Source organism: Bombus affinis, chromosome 3, assembly GCF_024516045.1.
Source record: "Bombus affinis isolate iyBomAffi1 chromosome 3, iyBomAffi1.2, whole genome shotgun sequence".
Lineage (NCBI taxonomy): Eukaryota > Metazoa > Arthropoda > Insecta > Hymenoptera > Apidae > Bombus > Bombus affinis.
The window spans coordinates 8,918,638-8,936,443 of record NC_066346.1 but is presented as its reverse complement, the minus strand read 5'-3'; the positions used below and the strand labels follow the sequence as shown (position 1 = coordinate 8,936,443).

The window sequence follows — 17,806 nt, the reverse complement described above, 5'->3', positions numbered from 1 at the left end:
TTCTATGAGCAAAAGTTAGTTGATTCGTTTGATCTTCGATTCCATCCAGAGTGTCTTTGTATCCGTAATTATCGTTAATAAGTTTTGGAGTTTTCTCTAGTTTATTTAGTAAAACAATCCAGTCTGAATCATTAGTTACATTGACTGTTTTGATTTTAATCTCGTAAGAAATTTCCTTGCTACTACCACTGATTCTCATATGGTTATTCTTGTACAATATGTCTACGGTTTTATTAGTTTGTAACAAAGATGGTTTCTCTAGTCTAACAATTCGATGTGTCTTTTCTTCGAAAATGCTCAGATCTATTGGTTTTTCTGGTATAGCTATAAAATGATTCTCAGCATTTAATGGGATAAAAGTTATATCTTCAATGTTATAAACTACCACCTTACAGAATTTGACAGTGTTTTCTGCGCTTAAGATTTCAGAGTTACAATCGTGCTTCACTCGACGGTCGTGAATCGGCTGAGTTTGTTTGCAAATGTAAAAGTCAGATATAGAACGGCATTGCTTATCCAAGTAGTTTTGATCGACATTGATGTAATTTAGTCCTGACGTTAAAAATATCGGATGAACTACTAAAGGTGCTAAAAACACTTTGTTCGTGAGAGATGGTATGGGATATATTTGCTCTATATCCCATTCCATGTCCATAACTGTTGGTACAGAAATTACAAAGAAAACTTTGTTTTGTCGAGTAAACAATGTGAGTTCTGAGATATCTAAAATATTTTGGAAATTCTCTTCCTTTGGTATAAAAGCGTTTCCTACTGTTTTGCTACCTAGTACTTGGGCGTAATTGTTAATAAAAGTTCCGGGATCAATAATCTGTGGGCTTATTATTCCTTGTTTTCCTAAGATGATTAAATTGAATATTTCGTCGATTTGGAAATGTAAGTCAGAGAGTGAGCTTTCTAGAGCTATGACTTTTATTAAGGTGATCTCGTTTTTGTTAAGCGTTTTAAGTTCGTTTGTTACACCTGTGTCTACTTGTTTCAGTCGCTGGATGACGTCGTTATTTAAAATTCGTTTAATCAAAGCTGTCTGGTTGGCTACTATGGTTTTTAGGCTGTTACCTTCTTCAAAGAGTTTGTCTATATTTTTGTTGATTATATCTAGATCGTTCGCGGCTAGGGTTCCAAAAAGAGTTTTACTAATAGATCCGATAGCGTCTACTAGTCCTCGTCTACTTCTGGGATGAATGTGAGCTAAGGATCGTAATTCGATGCTAAGTGTTCTGACGTTATTTAGTTTTGCTTGTAAAGAGCGTATTTCTGGTAATATGCTACAGTCTTTTCGTGTCTCGCAGTGATTCCTAACTTCGGCTACTCCCTTTTCGATATATCTTACTTGTTCCAATACAGCACTAATATCTAGTCCTATAATAACATTTATGTGTTCGCTATAAAGATATGCTTTGGATATTTTCTCATGAAATATTCCGTTATTGTCAATAGGGGTTATTTTTAATCCGTTAAGGGTGGTAAAGCCGACGGCAAGGGCGATCGTCCTGAAAAATAAGGTTTTATTCTGTTACCGTGGATTTTCTTAACTCGATCTCTAATGAGAATCTCATAATACGGTGTCTTGACTGATTTAATAACGTAGGGTCCTAACCATTCGTCGTCCAATTTATCGGACTTATGATCGTTGTGAAGGAGTATACGATCTCCTTCCTTAAATAAGGTTTGAGTTCTAATGATTTTCCTTGTCTGATCTCTCATGTACCTCTTTCTACTTTGTTCAAGAGTGTTCTTCGCTATCATTCTATATTTTTGCAATTGTTTTTGCCATAGTGCAAACATTTCTTCGTAGGTGTAATTGGAAGTTCGGGATACGGAAGACGGGAGGTTGGCTTTTCTTCCAAATGTTAGTTCGAAGGGTGAAAATCCAGTTGCATCGTGTATCGCGGTATTATACCCTAGGCAAATAAAGTCTAATACCTGATCCCATTCTTTATTAGAATCGTGTAGGCTCGTGCGAATCATGTCTTTTACTGTGGCGTGTGTTCGTTCTAAGGATCCGTTAGATTGAGGATGAAAACTAGTGGTCTTTATATGTTTGATTTTAAATGCTTCTTCGAATTTTTCCATTAGTTCGCTAATAAAGTTTTGTCCCTGGTCTGTCAGTATCGTTTTGGGTGCTGAGAAGATGTAAATGTAGTGGTGTAGTAGTGCATCGATAATCGATTCGGTTCGTTGTGTTTTCAGTGGTACTAGAACGAGATATTTCGTTAGGTCATCGTGAATCGAAAGAATGTATTGATTTCCACGTGTGGTTTTAGGCATCGGACCAATTAGATCCATGGCTATCTTTTCGTTTGGCTCTACTGGTGTCTGAGGAATTACGGGTTGTTCCTTGGGTCTGATTCTAACTAGCTTTTGTCGTTGACAAGCTTCGCAATTTTTTATAAAATCTTCTATCTTTTCCATGAGGCGTGGGATTTTGAATTGGTCTTTGATTTTACTATATGTCTTTTGAATACCCAAGTGTCCACTAATGTCGTTATGGTTTTCGCGTATAATGTCTAGAGCTTGTTCGTCAGTTATGGTTTGTATTGGTTCGTATGCAAAAGTTATTTCTTCAATTTGGTCATTAATAAACATGAGTGTTACTTTGATCCTAGCTTTTTCGGTTTCGGTAAAACTATTGTCTCCTATCCCAATTTTCTTGTGTTTCTTGGTTAGTTCAAAAATTTTTCGAATCCAAGTATCTTTGTCGAATGGACCTAATGTTTCTCTATTCAATTGATAGAAGGTGTGATCGTTTGGCGTGATTTTAAGTCGTCTCGGGGGTGTCGCGTCTTCTGACCATGCGTTAAAGTGTTCTACAATATTTTCGGAGTTTGCAGGTGTGTCTGGGACTGATTTGTCGGTAATTTGGTAAATTTTTCTGGAAAGTGCGTCGGCTGCTGTGTTCTCTTTACCTTTGCAATACTGAATATCGTACTCGTATTCTTCGAGTTTAAGTCTCCATCTAATCAAACGCGAGGAAGGGTCTTTGCAATTTTTGAGCCAAGTGAGTGCTTGGTGATCGGTTCGAATAACGAATCGTCTTCCTAACAGGTATTGCCTGAGTCTCTTAACTGCCCATACGATAACTAATAATTCCTTTTCTGTGGTAGAATAATTTTTCTCTGGGGGGTTGAGTGTCCGTGATATGTAACAACAAGGATGTCCGTCTTGTGATAAGATTGCGCCTATTCCTTCATTGGAAGCGTCTGTGGTGAGTGTGAATGTTTTCGTGTAGTCTGGGTATGCTAAAACTGGGGCTGAGCATAGCTTTTCTTTTAGTGTGTCAAAGCTTGTCTGTTGCGTTTCTGTCCATCTAAAAGGATTGTCTTTCTTTGTGAGATCTGTTAATGGTTTGGCGAGTTTGGAAAAGTTTTTAATGAATTTTCTGTAGTATCCAGCTAATCCGAGAAATGACTTTACGTCTGTTGGTGTTTTGGGAATCTTAAAGTCTTTAACTGCGGAGATCTTTTTAGGATTTGGCTTTATGCCCTCGTGTGTTATGACATGTCCTAAGTATTCTAATTCAGGTTTTAGAAATTCGCATTTGTCGGGTTGGATTTTTAGTCCTAACTCTTTTAATCTTTGCAATACTATAGCAAGGTTTTCATTGTGTTGTTGAATTGTACTACCGAATATTATTATGTCGTCAAGGTATACAAAGCAGTATTTGTTCAATAATCCTCGTAACGCGGTATCCATCATGCGTTGGAAGGTGGCTGGGGCGTTTTTTAAACCGAATGGCATGCGATTATAGTGAAAGTGTCCCTGAGGTGTGCTAAAGGCTGTATATTTCTTTGAGTCGGGGTCCATAGGTATTTGATGGAATCCCGAAGATAAATCTAGAGCAGAGAAGAATTTGGCGTTGCCTAATTGTGATAGAATGTCGTCGATTGTCGGTAGTGGGTAGGCGTCTTGATCGGTAAGTTCATTTAATTTTCGAAAGTCGATAACTATACGCCATTTCTGTTTGCCTGATGCGTCTGATTTCTTGGGTACTACCCATACTGGACTGTTGTAAGGAGAATCTGATTCTTCAATGATATTTTTATCTAACATTTTTTTCATTTGTTTTTCAATTTCTGCTTTATGGGCTTCGGGAGGTCGGTACGATTTGGTATTGACGATTTTGTTTTCGCGTAGGGTAATAGTGTGTTTTGTTAGGTTAGTACAAGGTAGGGTATCGGATTCTAGGTCAAACACGTCTATGTAATGTAGGAGGATCTTTTCGATAGGAATACGAAGTTTGTCTTCAATATGGTCTAGTCTAATTATTTGTTTCAGTTTAGCAATTTTATCGAGATCGTGTTCATAAGAAAGATCATTAGTGATTATAGTTGGTTGCTCACCAGTATTGCAGAAACATACTCTCGTCGGAACTTTATCCAGATAAATTGTTTCGATTTTGGTTTGCCCTGGGAGAATGGTTTTCGGCGCCTGGAAAAATATTTCGTTCCCGTTTAATTGTATTGATTCGTTGTTAATTCGATATGAGTAGTTAGAGAGCATAGGTAAACCAATTATTCCGTCTTCTATTAAAGGAAAATCGTCTGGCACAACGTGAAATGTGTTCATGATGTTAAAGAATTGAAAGTCTACTGTTTCGTCAGTTTGGTATTTGTCATTGCCCATGTAAAATGTTTTAGCTACTGTCTTTTTAGGTTTAAATATGGCACTTGATCTTTTAACTAAATTTATTCCTGCACCGGTATCGATTAAATATCGTTTGATTTCTGTTCCCGATCGAACTCCAATGGATAGAAGTTTTCCTGTTGTTGCGTGTACTCGTACGACGTCTCTCGAGGTTCTGGTAGCGCTGTTTCCTCTTCTCGTCCCGCATTCTCCATGTTTATATTGTAGCTGCGCGGAGGCGGAAGATTTCGCTGGCTGGCCGGTTGAAAATTTTCGGCAGTAACTTGCGGTATGTCCTATTTGGTTGCACTTAAAACACTTCATTCTCCCTCCGTTGTTTATTTGAGTGCTTGTCGGCAGGCGATTTTGCGTAGTCATCGGACCGCTCCTAAGTGGGGGTTTGCGTTGTGACGATACATTCCCTCGGGCGAATGAGTGAGCTCTTATTTGCTGGCTGCACTGATTTCCGCGGTTTCGCTCAATTTCTCCGATTAATAGTTCTGCTTCGAACGCGGCATCTTGTGCTTCTTGTAAGGTGCGCGGTTTCATGCTTGATGTTCTGATTTCTATCTCGGGTTTTAAATTTAGTATGAACGTTTTGGTTGCGCGTTCGTTCTCTAGGTCTATCGCGACTGCTCGTCGAATAGGATCGCGGATTTCGTGTTGCAATGCGTACATAAGTTCATTAAGACCGTGTCGAAATCTTTTGATGTATCCGTGTACTGATTCGTTAAAACTTTGCCGAGTTCTTTGTAATTTATCGCGCGCGCCGTTTGAAGTTACGTTAATCGATACGAACTTCCTCAGATTTTCGAATAAGGCGCCGTACGTCTCGATAACCGAATGTCTAATGCTTCTTTCGGCTTCGCCGACAATGCGTTTGGTTAAAATTAATTTCAATAAAGCACGCTTTTCCTTACATTCCGATCTAGCTTCGCTTACCCGCTTGATGAATCCCTCCACTCCAATGTCATCTTGACCGTTGAGGACTGGGATGAACTCGATGCTGGTTTTCGCGTCGAACATATGTCGGTCGTACGAGGCTGATTCTTCTTCCTCGTCCTCGGAGTTCGCTGGGTCGGAGGTTTCTGGAGTTTCTTTGATCCGAACGCGTTCTTCCGGAGATTTCACTATGCGGGTGTCCCGAGTAGTGCTTCTGCTGGCAGAACTAGTATCGTCTGTCATAATTGAGTTGAACTCAGACGTATCTACGGAGGATTGTACTCCTAGCTTGAGTTCGGCCACAGTCTTCCCTATTGGTTCTATTTCCTTGATCCGTTGAGTGCTTTCATCGCGAATTAGTTTATACAAATCATTTATAGCTGCCTTATGTTCTTCGTGCTGGCGCTGCATCATATCCAAAATTGCCCGCAGGTTTGGATCACCGCTAGTCGAAGCGACAGGTGTAATTTTCTTATCGTCCCTTTGGTCCATTTCAGAGTAATAGATCGTCGGAGTCTGACGTTATCGAATGCAATCGATCGATCCTTTTAGAGGAAATGGTTCTACTTACTAATAAAACCGTTTTTCGTAGTCCAGGTTGCTTGATACACCTTTGGTCGGATGTCCCGTAGGCCAAAACCGTAATCTTGTTTTATCCAACGTTGATGTATCCTGGCAGGATCGCCAAAATGTCACGTAAAATAAGGAAGAAATTTAAAGGAAAGAAAAAAAACTTTATTTTTTCCTCGTTTATACACTTCTGAACTCTAGCCGTGGCCGTTCGAGACTGAGGCTCTTACAATATCTTCTTACATTCGATGACATCTGTTTCTTCTTTTGTTTTTCATCCTTCATCATCCCCACTACCCTGTAGGCGTACGTGACTGTTGCTACGCTTCTAGAACATTCGGTGGAAGGACCGTTAGGACATAGATGAACCCTCAGGTACTCCGGCAATATACATTGTCGCCAAGGTCGCCATGTGTAATGTTCAAGTATCGGCTGTCTGGAGAATGTTTAGAAGTGGTCGCCTAAGGTGACGTCAGGGCAAAAGAGTTTGGGGTTACACGGGCCCTTTCCACGAAACTTAAAAAGGACCGACGACACCTTGATGTACCCGACGATGCCGCAGCTCTCGCGACATTGTCTACGATTCGGCAGATATCTTAGGCTTTTTGTCCACGATACTACATTTATTCCAAATATATTTGACGGGTTGCGACAGCAATTTCTCGCTCTCGTTATTTCACATTATCTATCCTCGACCAATCCTTCACAAGTTTATATGAGCAATATTGATGCGTTCAAGGGATACAAAGGTAATATATATGTATTCTCATGCAACAAAATACAAACAGATTTAATAGTATAAGGTTTTTTATTTGTCATAATAGTTTGGGAATTTATGTCCATAAGTATCCGTAATGTGTAAGTATTCCTTTGGCTGAATGGAAACTTCTCTTATATCTAGCTAAAATGCAGAAATAATGAATTTAATTGGGAAGTGATAAAAGAATAAGTAAAGTTCCGAGGATGCACGTGATTGCATGAATAGACAGGACGCTTTTAACGAATAAAACATAGTTTTAGGACACGCGAAACTGATTTTGTATTTCATGGACTTTCTGTGTCCGAACCTCTCGAAGCTCTCTATCTTATGCAATGTTTCAAAGCAGTACGAAATTTTGTATGTACATACAAGAAGTATACGTTCTAAGTGGAATATACAATCATAGTCTTGATACATCAGAAACAAAATTTATAGGAGCTTTCTGAAAGTTGATTTATTATTACCATCAAACAAAGAGAAGCGTGAAAAATTAATGTCATTTAAAAGTCATATTTTGCGCATTCTAACACTATAATTCGTGATATAAATGACAATGTAAATTTGAGCTACCTCTATAGCTATAGTAGTGTAGTCCAACTAGCTACAGTAGTATAGTCCAACTTTTTCTTTTTTGTACGCGGAAAATGATATAAACCTTAATAATTGTATTATTTCAACGCTGGGAGAATAAAGCTGTCGAGATAGGACGTGACCCTAGTGTAAACGCCAGGATATCCAGGTAAACCGCAGAAATAACCATAAGGCACGACACCTATTTCATAAAAGGTGAAGTTTTGTGGTATCATCAGTGGTTCTCCGCTGTCACCCTGGAACGATTGTTACATTTTTAATTTTAATGCTTAAAGCTTTTAATCAAAGTTGAAATATTTCACTCGAGTTATATTGAAATTATACTTTCATACAGTAATAATCTATCATTACTTTATGTATTGAAATATTTCAGTTTATGATGTACGCATTATATGTATTCTGAGTAAAACTAATACTGGAAGGAAATGAGATTAAATACCGTAATGTTGTGTGAGAAGTGGGCAAAAATATTAAATTGTGTTTATCTATTATTTTTAATGTTTAAGACGTCGATTTGATGTTGATTCGAATTGACGTGTCTTCAGATACCGTATAATTTATATTAAATCTGTAATTTAATTACCGTACAAGCATCCTTTCCACCCTCAGCGTATCCGGCGCATATTACTTTATCAGAAACGCCGGCATAAGCCTGTTGGCATTCGGCTGTGCTAAGTACTGGCACTTGTACTTCCATTAATACATCACTATATGGTCCGTCTACGAAGAAAATGAGAAAGACATTTAAGACTAGGACTGTTCAGTTTTATTATAAAATTAGTATCGCTTACCAAATTCTAATCTTCCCCATCCAACAACAAAGGCATTATAGCCCACGAAGTTGTTATTTCGAAGGGACTCCTCTATGGGAAGACAAATGGGACGTATGTAGTCTGAAAAATGAAGAAATAAATGATAACGAAGGAAACGGTTGACGAAAAGTATGAGAAAGAATTTTACGTGTTTTATGATAAAAAATTGAAAGAAATGATAGTTTAATAATACTCCATAGCATGAATATTGGAAACTCAGCAATATTTTACGACTTACCCGAAAATGGTACATCTCTCTCCAATTTAAGAATAGCGATATCGTGGGAGTGTTGTCCGGCAATATAATCAGGATGTATTAGTTTAGATACGAACCCCACTTGAATACGATGCGCTCCGTCGTCATCTCATTTTAGATTTAAGTCCGCGATACGAACCACGTAGAAATCACTGCGTATTGCACAATGTGCTGCGGTCAAAACATGCCTAGCTGATATCAGGGAAGCTCCGCACTTCCATTCTGGTTCAGTATCTGGGTTTTGGGGATTACGAAAACCTAATGCAACTATCCATGGCCAAGCACCTAAAACGCAATAGTTATAGTTGCGAACATACATCGTTTTCTATCGCGTAAGTAGCTTTAAAGTTCATTCTTCGCAGTAAATCGCTTATTATTAATCGGGAAGGAACAGATAAAACGTACCAAGCTTAGCTGGTTTATCATCAACCACCCTGGTATGCGCGGCGTTGCTAAAACCACAATATGGTGGACGCAAGGGCACATACTTATACACAGTTTCTATTAAAATCCCTCTCTTCTCTTTGTTTGGATCGTTTGGGCAGCAAGCTATCGGATCATGGCCCTCATATCTGCATAGTGATTGCCTCAAAAATTTGGTAGCTGTATGGTCCTGTGTCTGCGGTATTTCTTGCAGAGGCTTACATGATTTCATGTTGAGGCAGTTGTCTGTTTCATTGTTCGGTGTTGTATATTCTGGATCAAACAATTTTAAAATAAAACAATTATGCGGTTCTAAGATGCGTAAGAACGCAACACCGATTACTCAACATTCGAAATAAAAATCCGAACAAGTCCACCGGATTGCCCTACAGACACGTATTAATCCGTCAGAGTTAGTCATTATCTTGATAATAATTATCTGAAGAAACTTTTGACGTGAAAAGATAAAGTTTTAATTGATTATATATTGTGTTAGCCATACTTGAAAGAAAATACCTTCAACCTTATTTTTTAAATAAACACATTCTCTATTTTGCGGTAAATAATTTCTTAGGAGTTCAGGACAATTTTTAGTGAATCATTTTATGGAATTAGCAAAATTTTCTGCGAGAGTATGTAACACAGTTAGGTAAAAGTGATTCAAATGCAGTACTGACATTAAACTAGAAAGCTATAAAGTTGTCATTGGAAATTCTGAGAATATCTTTGCACCTTTATCTTAGGCATTACGCCAATAATTTTCATTGACGCGATGCAATGTTTATCACGTTTATTTTGCACGTAAAACTTGTCGTTGGAATATTCGCGAAGTTAACGAAGCTTTTTCTGGAAATTAAACCGCGGAAATAGACGTGAACAATCAAGTTCAGTTTTGTCACTAACTTTGTCGTCATCTCGAAAATAAAAAATCATAAAAATCGTTTTTATTTTACGTGATATTGCGTAGCTTCTTTCTTTTCATTGATAATTAACAAACACGTAAAATTTCGAAATAGCTCGAAGATTCCGTGACGAGGTCACATTAGAATTTGAAGTGCATGGAAAAAGACAACTTAAAGTGCAAACCTTCGGCAGACACCATGTGAACTAATGGATGCAGGAGAGTAATTAATACCAAACATGCAAACAGCATTTTCCAGTCCGTCATTGTCCTGAAATAAAAAAGTGACGAATTGAAAAGAAGCAGGATTGATAACGATGAATGAATGTAATAAAAGAAACTTGGTTCACACTATGATCCAATATTTTGAAACAAAGAGCCAAAACAAGAGCAAATTAGAAAGACACGGAACTGATGACAATAAAGGAAACTTAATTGGTATTATAAATTGAATTTGCATTAGAAAAGAGGCACGGTCACGCGAAATAGATCATAGGAATGACAAATATTATCGACATAAGTTTCTGTGTAATCTCACTTTTAAAAATTGTTTAGTTTAACACGAGAACGATCAAACTCGTCGCAATGACAAGCTTCAAAATTTTCATTTGCGCAATTCACTATAAAGCACCATAATACTTTTTGTAATATTAACGTTGAATTAGTGTGATATCTACAAGGAACTTAGAACAAAGGTACAAATCAGGAAAATCATTAATTTTAGATAGCTTTTAATAGAAAAATCTAGATTCTTGTGAATATTAGAACACGTTTCTATAGGTACATAGGAAGATTTATAAAAAAAATGCTCTTTGCTACATAACTTCAAATCTTATTGTTTCTATTTCTACTTACCTCACCATTCTTGGAAAGATATGATACAATTGTTCCAACTTTCCTCTAAGTACCTATTTATACCATCATTTTGTCGCTTCTCTTACAATTATGTACTATATAGTATATTCAGTCGTGCATTACAAGTTGATAGTTCTAGTACTAAAATCTGTAAAATATCAATGACATGGTAACAGAAATAAACACTTTTGCACGTAACACATCGCATAAAAGTTACTTCTACGATAAAAACTGTTTACTTGTGTGATAAGCGCTACTTTAATTGATCTTAAAAATGATTCATGTGTAGTCACAGAATTATTAAAAATCAAATACGATCGATCTTACGATCCTTTTACTTACACACTTGACGGCTAATTGAGAGATGCCTGTCACGATGAGAGATGTTTTTACCCTTTTTCTTATGCTCACTTTTACAAAAATCTTGTAATTCCTCAACTGTGGTGCTTATATTGAAGTATTTCTAATATCATTCAAAGGTACCAATTCTGCTCCTGTTTTTTAATCACAGAAGAATTTTCTCAGTTACATATGTTCAAAAATACGTTGAACCATGAAATGAATGAAGTATATATCACCTACAATGAAAAAGAGATTTCCTATACTGGTCCATTCTTTTCCTTATTCATTGAATACCAGCGTATTCTTCGAAATTACGAATAAATCCGGAAAATTGTTTAATCTGAAAAGAGACATAAATTATTAACATCATTCATCCATATGAGATTCAGAATTTTTGCTTTGTGTTGCAGGAAAAGAAGGCAGCAATTCAATGCTTGATAAATTATTTCTCGCTTGCCTAACACAATCACTTGTTTCTTTCCTTAATCCGTGACTAATGATTTAAATAGACTTAATGGTTGATACGATGAAGCAACATACCAGAATTGGAGAAAATGTGTAATCTTGGGGAGGTAGCCACATATATGTAATCAGAGCTGTTAATATAATTTGTAAAATCTGTTATCCTGTCTAACTGAACAGTTGCTATTCCATGATCACATTGAGGTCCTTTTATTCCAATCACATGACCATGATAATCTGACTCTTCAATGTATAATATTCCAAAATGTATTAGATGTGTAAGATGTACAAATCATGAGATCAAGGTATCAATTCTTTCTTCCCAAGGTACAGTCTCATTAAAAATTAATTGTTCATATTCAAATAATTACATATTTTCAATCGAGTATAGTCAAAGATATATATCGGAGCAAATGTAGGAATGATTTCTTCATAATCAAAATGTCACCTGGTTGTGACCTTGATGTGTCATTGCGCCACTTCTTCTTCGTGCATCAGCCTTTTGATTAACACTTTGAACAAACATACAAAGTAGTTTTATAAAATATGTATAAAATATAGTAAGTATGACCTATTTGAAGCCTTTAAGGCATACAAAGGTAATGTTCTTCACGTACATGTGTACTTACATGCAATAAAATATGAATAGATTTAACAGTATAAATTTTTGTATTCATCATAATAGACTGGGAATTTATATCTCGTAAGCATCTGTAATGTGTAAGTATACCTTTGACTGAATGGAAATTTTTCTTACATATAGCTAAACATGCAGAAATAATGAATTTAATTGGGAAGTGATAAAAGAATAAGTAAAGTTCCGAGGATGCATGTGATTGCATGAATTGACAGGATGTTTTTAACAAATAAAACATAGTTTTAGGACACGCGAAACTGATTTTGTATTTCATGGACTTTCTGTGTCCGAACCTCTCGAAGCTCTCTATCTTATGCAATGTTTCAAAGCAGTACGAAATTTTGTATGTACATACAAGAAGTATACGTTCTAAGTGGAATATACAATCATAGTCTTGATACATCAGAAACAAAATTTATAGGAGCTTTCTGAAAGTTGATTTATTATTACCATCAAACAAAGAGAAGCGTGAAAAATTAATGTCATTTCAAAGTTACATTTCATGCATTTTAAGACTATAATTCTTGACGTACAAAACAATATAAATTTGAGCTGCCTCTTTTCTCCACAATAATACATTCCAATTTTTTTTTCCTGCACGAAAAATGATATTTATGGAACACTAATAATTTTGCAACACTGGGATAATGAAGTCGTCGAGGTACGACGTGACTCTAGAGTAAATGCCCGGATAATCAGGTACGCCGCAGTTATGACCAGATGACACAACACCTATTTGATAGTAGGTGAATTGCTGTGGTATCATCAGTGGTCCTCCGCTGTCAGCCTGAAATGATCGTTAAATTTTTAATCATAGTTACTGAAATATTTCAATCGAATTGTATTGAAATTATACTTATATACAGTAATGATCCATTATTGATTTATGTATTGAAATATTCCAATTTATAATGTATATATTATATGTATTTCGAGTAAAACTAAGATTAGAAGGAAATCAGATTACATTCTATAATGATGTGTGAGAAATGGGTAGAAGCATTAAGTTGAGTTTATCTAGTATTTTTAATGTTTAAAAGCTCGATTTGACGTTGATTCGAATTGACGTGCCCTCAGATACCGTATAATTTATAGTAAATATCTAATTTAATTACTCCACAAGCATCCTTTCCACCCCGAGGGTCTCCGCCGGCGCATATTTCTTTATTGGTAATAGTTACGTCAAACTCCTCATAAGCTTTCTCGCATACGGCGTTGGTAACCACTGGCAGTTGTAGTTCCATTAATGCGTTAGTATATGGTTCATCTACAAAGAAAATGGAAGGATATTTAAGACTGAAACTATTAAATTTTATCATAGAATTGGTATCACTTACCAAATCTTAATGCTCCCCATCCAGCAATGAAGGGATTATAGCCCACGAAGTTTTTATTTCGAAGGGATTTCTCTATGGGGAGACAAATGGGATATATGTACTCTGAAAAATAAGAAAATAAATGAAAGTGAAGGAAACGAATGACGAAAAGTATGAGAAAGAATTGTACATGTTTTATGGTACAGTATACGTGTACAGTAAGAAATTTCAGCAATATCCAGTAGCATAAATATTAGAAATTCAACAATATTTGAAGACTTACCCGAAAATGGAACATCTTGCTTCAGTTTAAGAATAGCAATATCATTATTGTTCGACTCGGAAGAATAATCGGGATGTATTAGTTTAGAGTCGACTTCTATTTGAATAGGATGCGCTCCGTCGTCATCTCGTTTTAGATTTAAGTCCCCGATACGAACCACGTACAAATCATCGTCATCTGCACAATGTGCTGCGGTCAAAACATGCCTAGTCGATATTAGGGTACCTCCGCACAGCCATTGTGTTACCCAATGTGGGTTTGAGCAGTTACGGAAACCTACTGCAGCGATCCATGGCCAGGCACCTAAAATGCAATAGACATAGTTGTGGACATACATTATTTTTTCTCCCGTGATGAGTTTGAAACTATTGTTATCGATAACTACATACGTACAAATACTCTCAAAGAGAAATTTGATTAAGAGAGAAATTGAATTTTGACTTCAATGGAATGACACTTATTAGTTAATTCTATACAATTTCTACTTGAACTATACGGAACTCTAAAGTTCAAATATGTAATTTCTCTCCAACTTTTTGATAGCCATTCATATCATTACTCTTATGTCGATTTTTAATTTCAAGTAAAAACATACTCTTTCTAACATGAACTAAAAGGAAGAAATAATTCAAGTTAATAAGCAAAATTATTACGAATGAAATCGTAGTATTATTAATTAATTTAATTGAAACGTACTTTGATGTGCTGTTTAGTGCCTTTCCAGTTCGCCCTTCATAGTATATCGCTTATTATTAATTGGAAAGGAATAGATAAAACGTACCAAGCTTAGCTGGTCTACCACCAACCACCCTGGTATGCGTAACGTTGCTGAAACCACAGTGTGGTGGACGCAAGGGCACATTCGAGGTTGCTATAAAACATTTATAGAGGAAGAAGTTATTATATTTAGAGAATTGACAGTAGAGTGATGAATTAATTCCTCTTCGCTGGTTGATTCACGTTTATCCTGGTTATCACGTTTGCTTTGTACGTGAAGCGAGTACAAATATATACGTGGAATATTCGCGAAGTTAACAAAGCATTTTTCAGAAACAAAACCGAAGAAGAGGTGAATACTTAAGTGGAATTTTCACATTAACTTCGTGACCATTAACTTCGTGACCATTAGCTTCGTGACCATTTCGAATATAAAAAATCAAACGTGTACCTATCAATTTTACGTGATCACGCGTGACTTCGCTTTTTTCACTGATAATTACCAAACGCGTAAAATTTCGAAACTGCATGATGCAATTGAACCGCAATCTATAGTATGGAAAAAGACAACGTAAAGTGCAAACCTTTAGTGCGCCCCGCTTGAACCGATGCATGCAGGAGAACAATTAACGCCAAACATGCGAACAGTATCTTGAAGCCAGTCATTGACCTGAAATAAAAAAGTGACGAATTGAAAAGCCGCAAGACTGATAACGTTCAATGAATCTAATAACGGAAATTCGGATCACACTACGATATAATGTCCTGGAAGAAAGAGTAAAATACTGTGGCGAATGAGAAAGACACTGAAGTAATAAAAATAAAAGAGACTTAGTTCGTACGATAAATTGAATTTATATTAGAAAGGAAGCAGGATCCTGCGAAATAGCACACAGGAATAACAAATATTATCGACATAAGTTTCTGTGTAATCTCACTTTTGAGAATTATTTAGTTTAACACTAGAACAATCAAACTCGTCGCAATGACAAGCTTCAAAATTTTCATGTGTGCAAATCACAAAAGAGCACCATAGTACTTTTTGTAAAATTAACGTTGATTTTTGCGGTGTTAGTAAGATGTCTACAAGGAATTTAGAAAAAAGGTACAAATAGGAAAATGATCAACTTCAGATAACTTTTGATGGAAAAATATGGATTCTTGTAAATATTAAAACACATTTCTATACGTTCATAGGAAGATTTATAACAAAATTCTCTATATAAATTTGGATCTTATTATATATCAGTTCCACTTACCTCATCATTCCAGAGAAACGAAGATACACTTGTTCCAACTTTCGTCCAAGTACCTATTTATACCATCACTTTGTCATTTCACTTAGAATTATCTATTATATAGCGTATTTTATCGCACATTACCGATAGTGTTGCTACTAAAATTTACAAAACAGCAATAGCGTGGTAACAGAAATAAATACTTTTTGCGCGTACATTACATAAAGGTTACCTTTACGGTGAAAGCTGTTTGCTCGTGTTTGCATGTGCAACTTTAATTCATCCTAAAAGTCATTGATTTGTAGACACCGAATTATCAGAAATCAATCACGTAAATCTTCAGAACCTTCTACTTGTACGCTTGATGGCTAAATGAGAAATGCCACTCAACGATGCTCACTTTTACGAATATTCTGCAATGCTCCAACAGAGATACTTCACACTCGCGTTATCATACGTTCATAGTATGTGGTACCTCTCTGTATATAATATTTACGCACTCTAGAGAGAGATTGACACTTCGTTACTCTTTCTTCGGGAATCAACCTCATCTTTACCATATTCTTAGCACGGATTCTCCGTATTTTCCTACGAATGGAATTATTATTAAATAAATCTAATATATTTTCTGATATATTTCGTATTATTTTCTATTGTGTAATGGCACAGGGATCAAAGGACGTCGCTAGTCGAAAGCGACTCGTGTTGTTGTTTTGCCTCAAGACATTGACTTATCCTTGATGCATGAAACATAATGACAAATAAACTCTGGGCGAAACAATGTCGCCGCTACATGCAACCGTCGAATGAAGACGAATTTGAATTTTCCGACTCTCTCCCGACCAGCATAAGTAAACAGATGCGATCGCGAGCAACAGTATATAGCGAGTTCATATCGAGTATCTAACACCATCTAGAGTATCTTCGAGTATCTTACGAGCGTCTATCAAGTTACGCGACGAGCATTTACGAGTATTTATTCCGCGATTTTATTTTGCGATTTATACTTCGTACTAACGGCTAATGTCTACGTTTTTATATTATTTTATTGTCTTAATAACGAGTAATCTCGTCATTAATCCTCACGACCTACGTCCTCCTCACGCAAACATCTACAATTGCTTAGTCCGTGCCTTTCGGCTTTGTACAAGCTTTCGGTTTTACATCTCTTATGTCTATTTCTCTTCTTATATGTCTACTTCCCCTCTTTTCCACTCTATTCTATTGCACTGCCTTAATTATTCTATCTCTAAAAGCTGAAACTAGGAATTACAAATACACAACTAATGACGAAAAACTATTGCAACTTTGGGTTTTAGTCTCCTTACTGTGCATCCTTCCTGTAGTTTGTCCTTCTCTTCTCTATTATTGTTTTTAGTCCCGTTAAACCTACTCCAGTCTCATTTAGCGTTTTTCCTATGTCCTTTGGACCTCCCGTTATTTCATATTCTTCTATTACATGTCTTAGGTCTTCTTCTTTCCTTTTACATAGTTTGCATCTTTTTTCTCTCTCGTCTTTCCAGTAGTTCCTTTCTTTGATTTCGCTTCCACATCTGAATCTTGCCAGTATTCTTCTGTCTTTCCACTTCATCCTCCCACCAAGGTAACTTTTCTCTGGTTATATTTGTGTAGTGTATATTATATTTGGATTCCCTTAACCATTTCCCCCTCACCTCTGCTTCGCTCATTCTTCTATAGTTTGGTCTGCTGTCATCCTTTCTTGCTCCTGTCTTGCTTCTATCTGCGTCCCTCCCTTTCATACCTCTTCAAGTCCCTTCTTTCTCTTTCTTGCCATTTTCCCTTCATGGCCATTTCCCCAGCTTCTCCCTCTTGCCTTTATAAACTCCCTTACTAATTCCTTTTTTGATTCTAGGGCTTTCTCTTCATACCTTGCTGCTCTTTTTAATGCTTTTTCCTTTATTTTTATTATCTTGCATTCCTCTATCAATATGTAATTTGGTGTTGTCATATCTAAGCCTAATATCCATTTCGCATATCTTCGTTGTACGATATATATTCTATACATCTTCACTATAAATTTTACTCATGCTACATGA

The 17,806-nt window shown here is 36.4% G+C and overlaps 1 protein-coding gene and 1 pseudogene across 8 annotated transcripts in view; both read right to left on the bottom strand.

Moving 5' to 3' along the window:
* Nucleotides 1-7,170: 7,170 nt before the first annotated feature.
* Nucleotides 7,171-12,317, bottom strand: LOC126914591 (venom protease-like; annotated as a pseudogene).
* Nucleotides 12,318-12,593: 276 nt separating this feature from the next.
* Nucleotides 12,594-17,806, bottom strand: part of LOC126914602 (venom protease-like) — a 38,485-nt gene continuing 33,272 nt past the window's right edge. For 3 of the 8 annotated variants that reach the window (XM_050718743.1, XM_050718742.1, XM_050718740.1), the window contains exons 2-8: nucleotides 15,771-15,823; nucleotides 15,096-15,181; nucleotides 14,576-14,665; nucleotides 13,795-14,097; nucleotides 13,533-13,634; nucleotides 13,311-13,462; nucleotides 12,594-12,982 (exon numbers count right to left, since the gene is read on the bottom strand). In XM_050718743.1, the coding sequence (XP_050574700.1) occupies nucleotides 12,818-12,982; nucleotides 13,311-13,462; nucleotides 13,533-13,634; nucleotides 13,795-14,097; nucleotides 14,576-14,665; nucleotides 15,096-15,181; nucleotides 15,771-15,778 (906 nt within the window). In that variant the 5' untranslated portion in view covers nucleotides 15,779-15,823 and the 3' untranslated portion in view covers nucleotides 12,594-12,817. Of the gene's footprint in view, nucleotides 12,983-13,310; nucleotides 13,463-13,532; nucleotides 13,635-13,794; nucleotides 14,098-14,575; nucleotides 14,666-15,095; nucleotides 15,182-15,770; nucleotides 15,908-15,981; nucleotides 16,225-17,806 lie in introns of all 8 variants that reach the window. The other 5 variants (XM_050718746.1, XM_050718744.1, XM_050718738.1 and 2 more) reach the window with 3 other exon arrangements.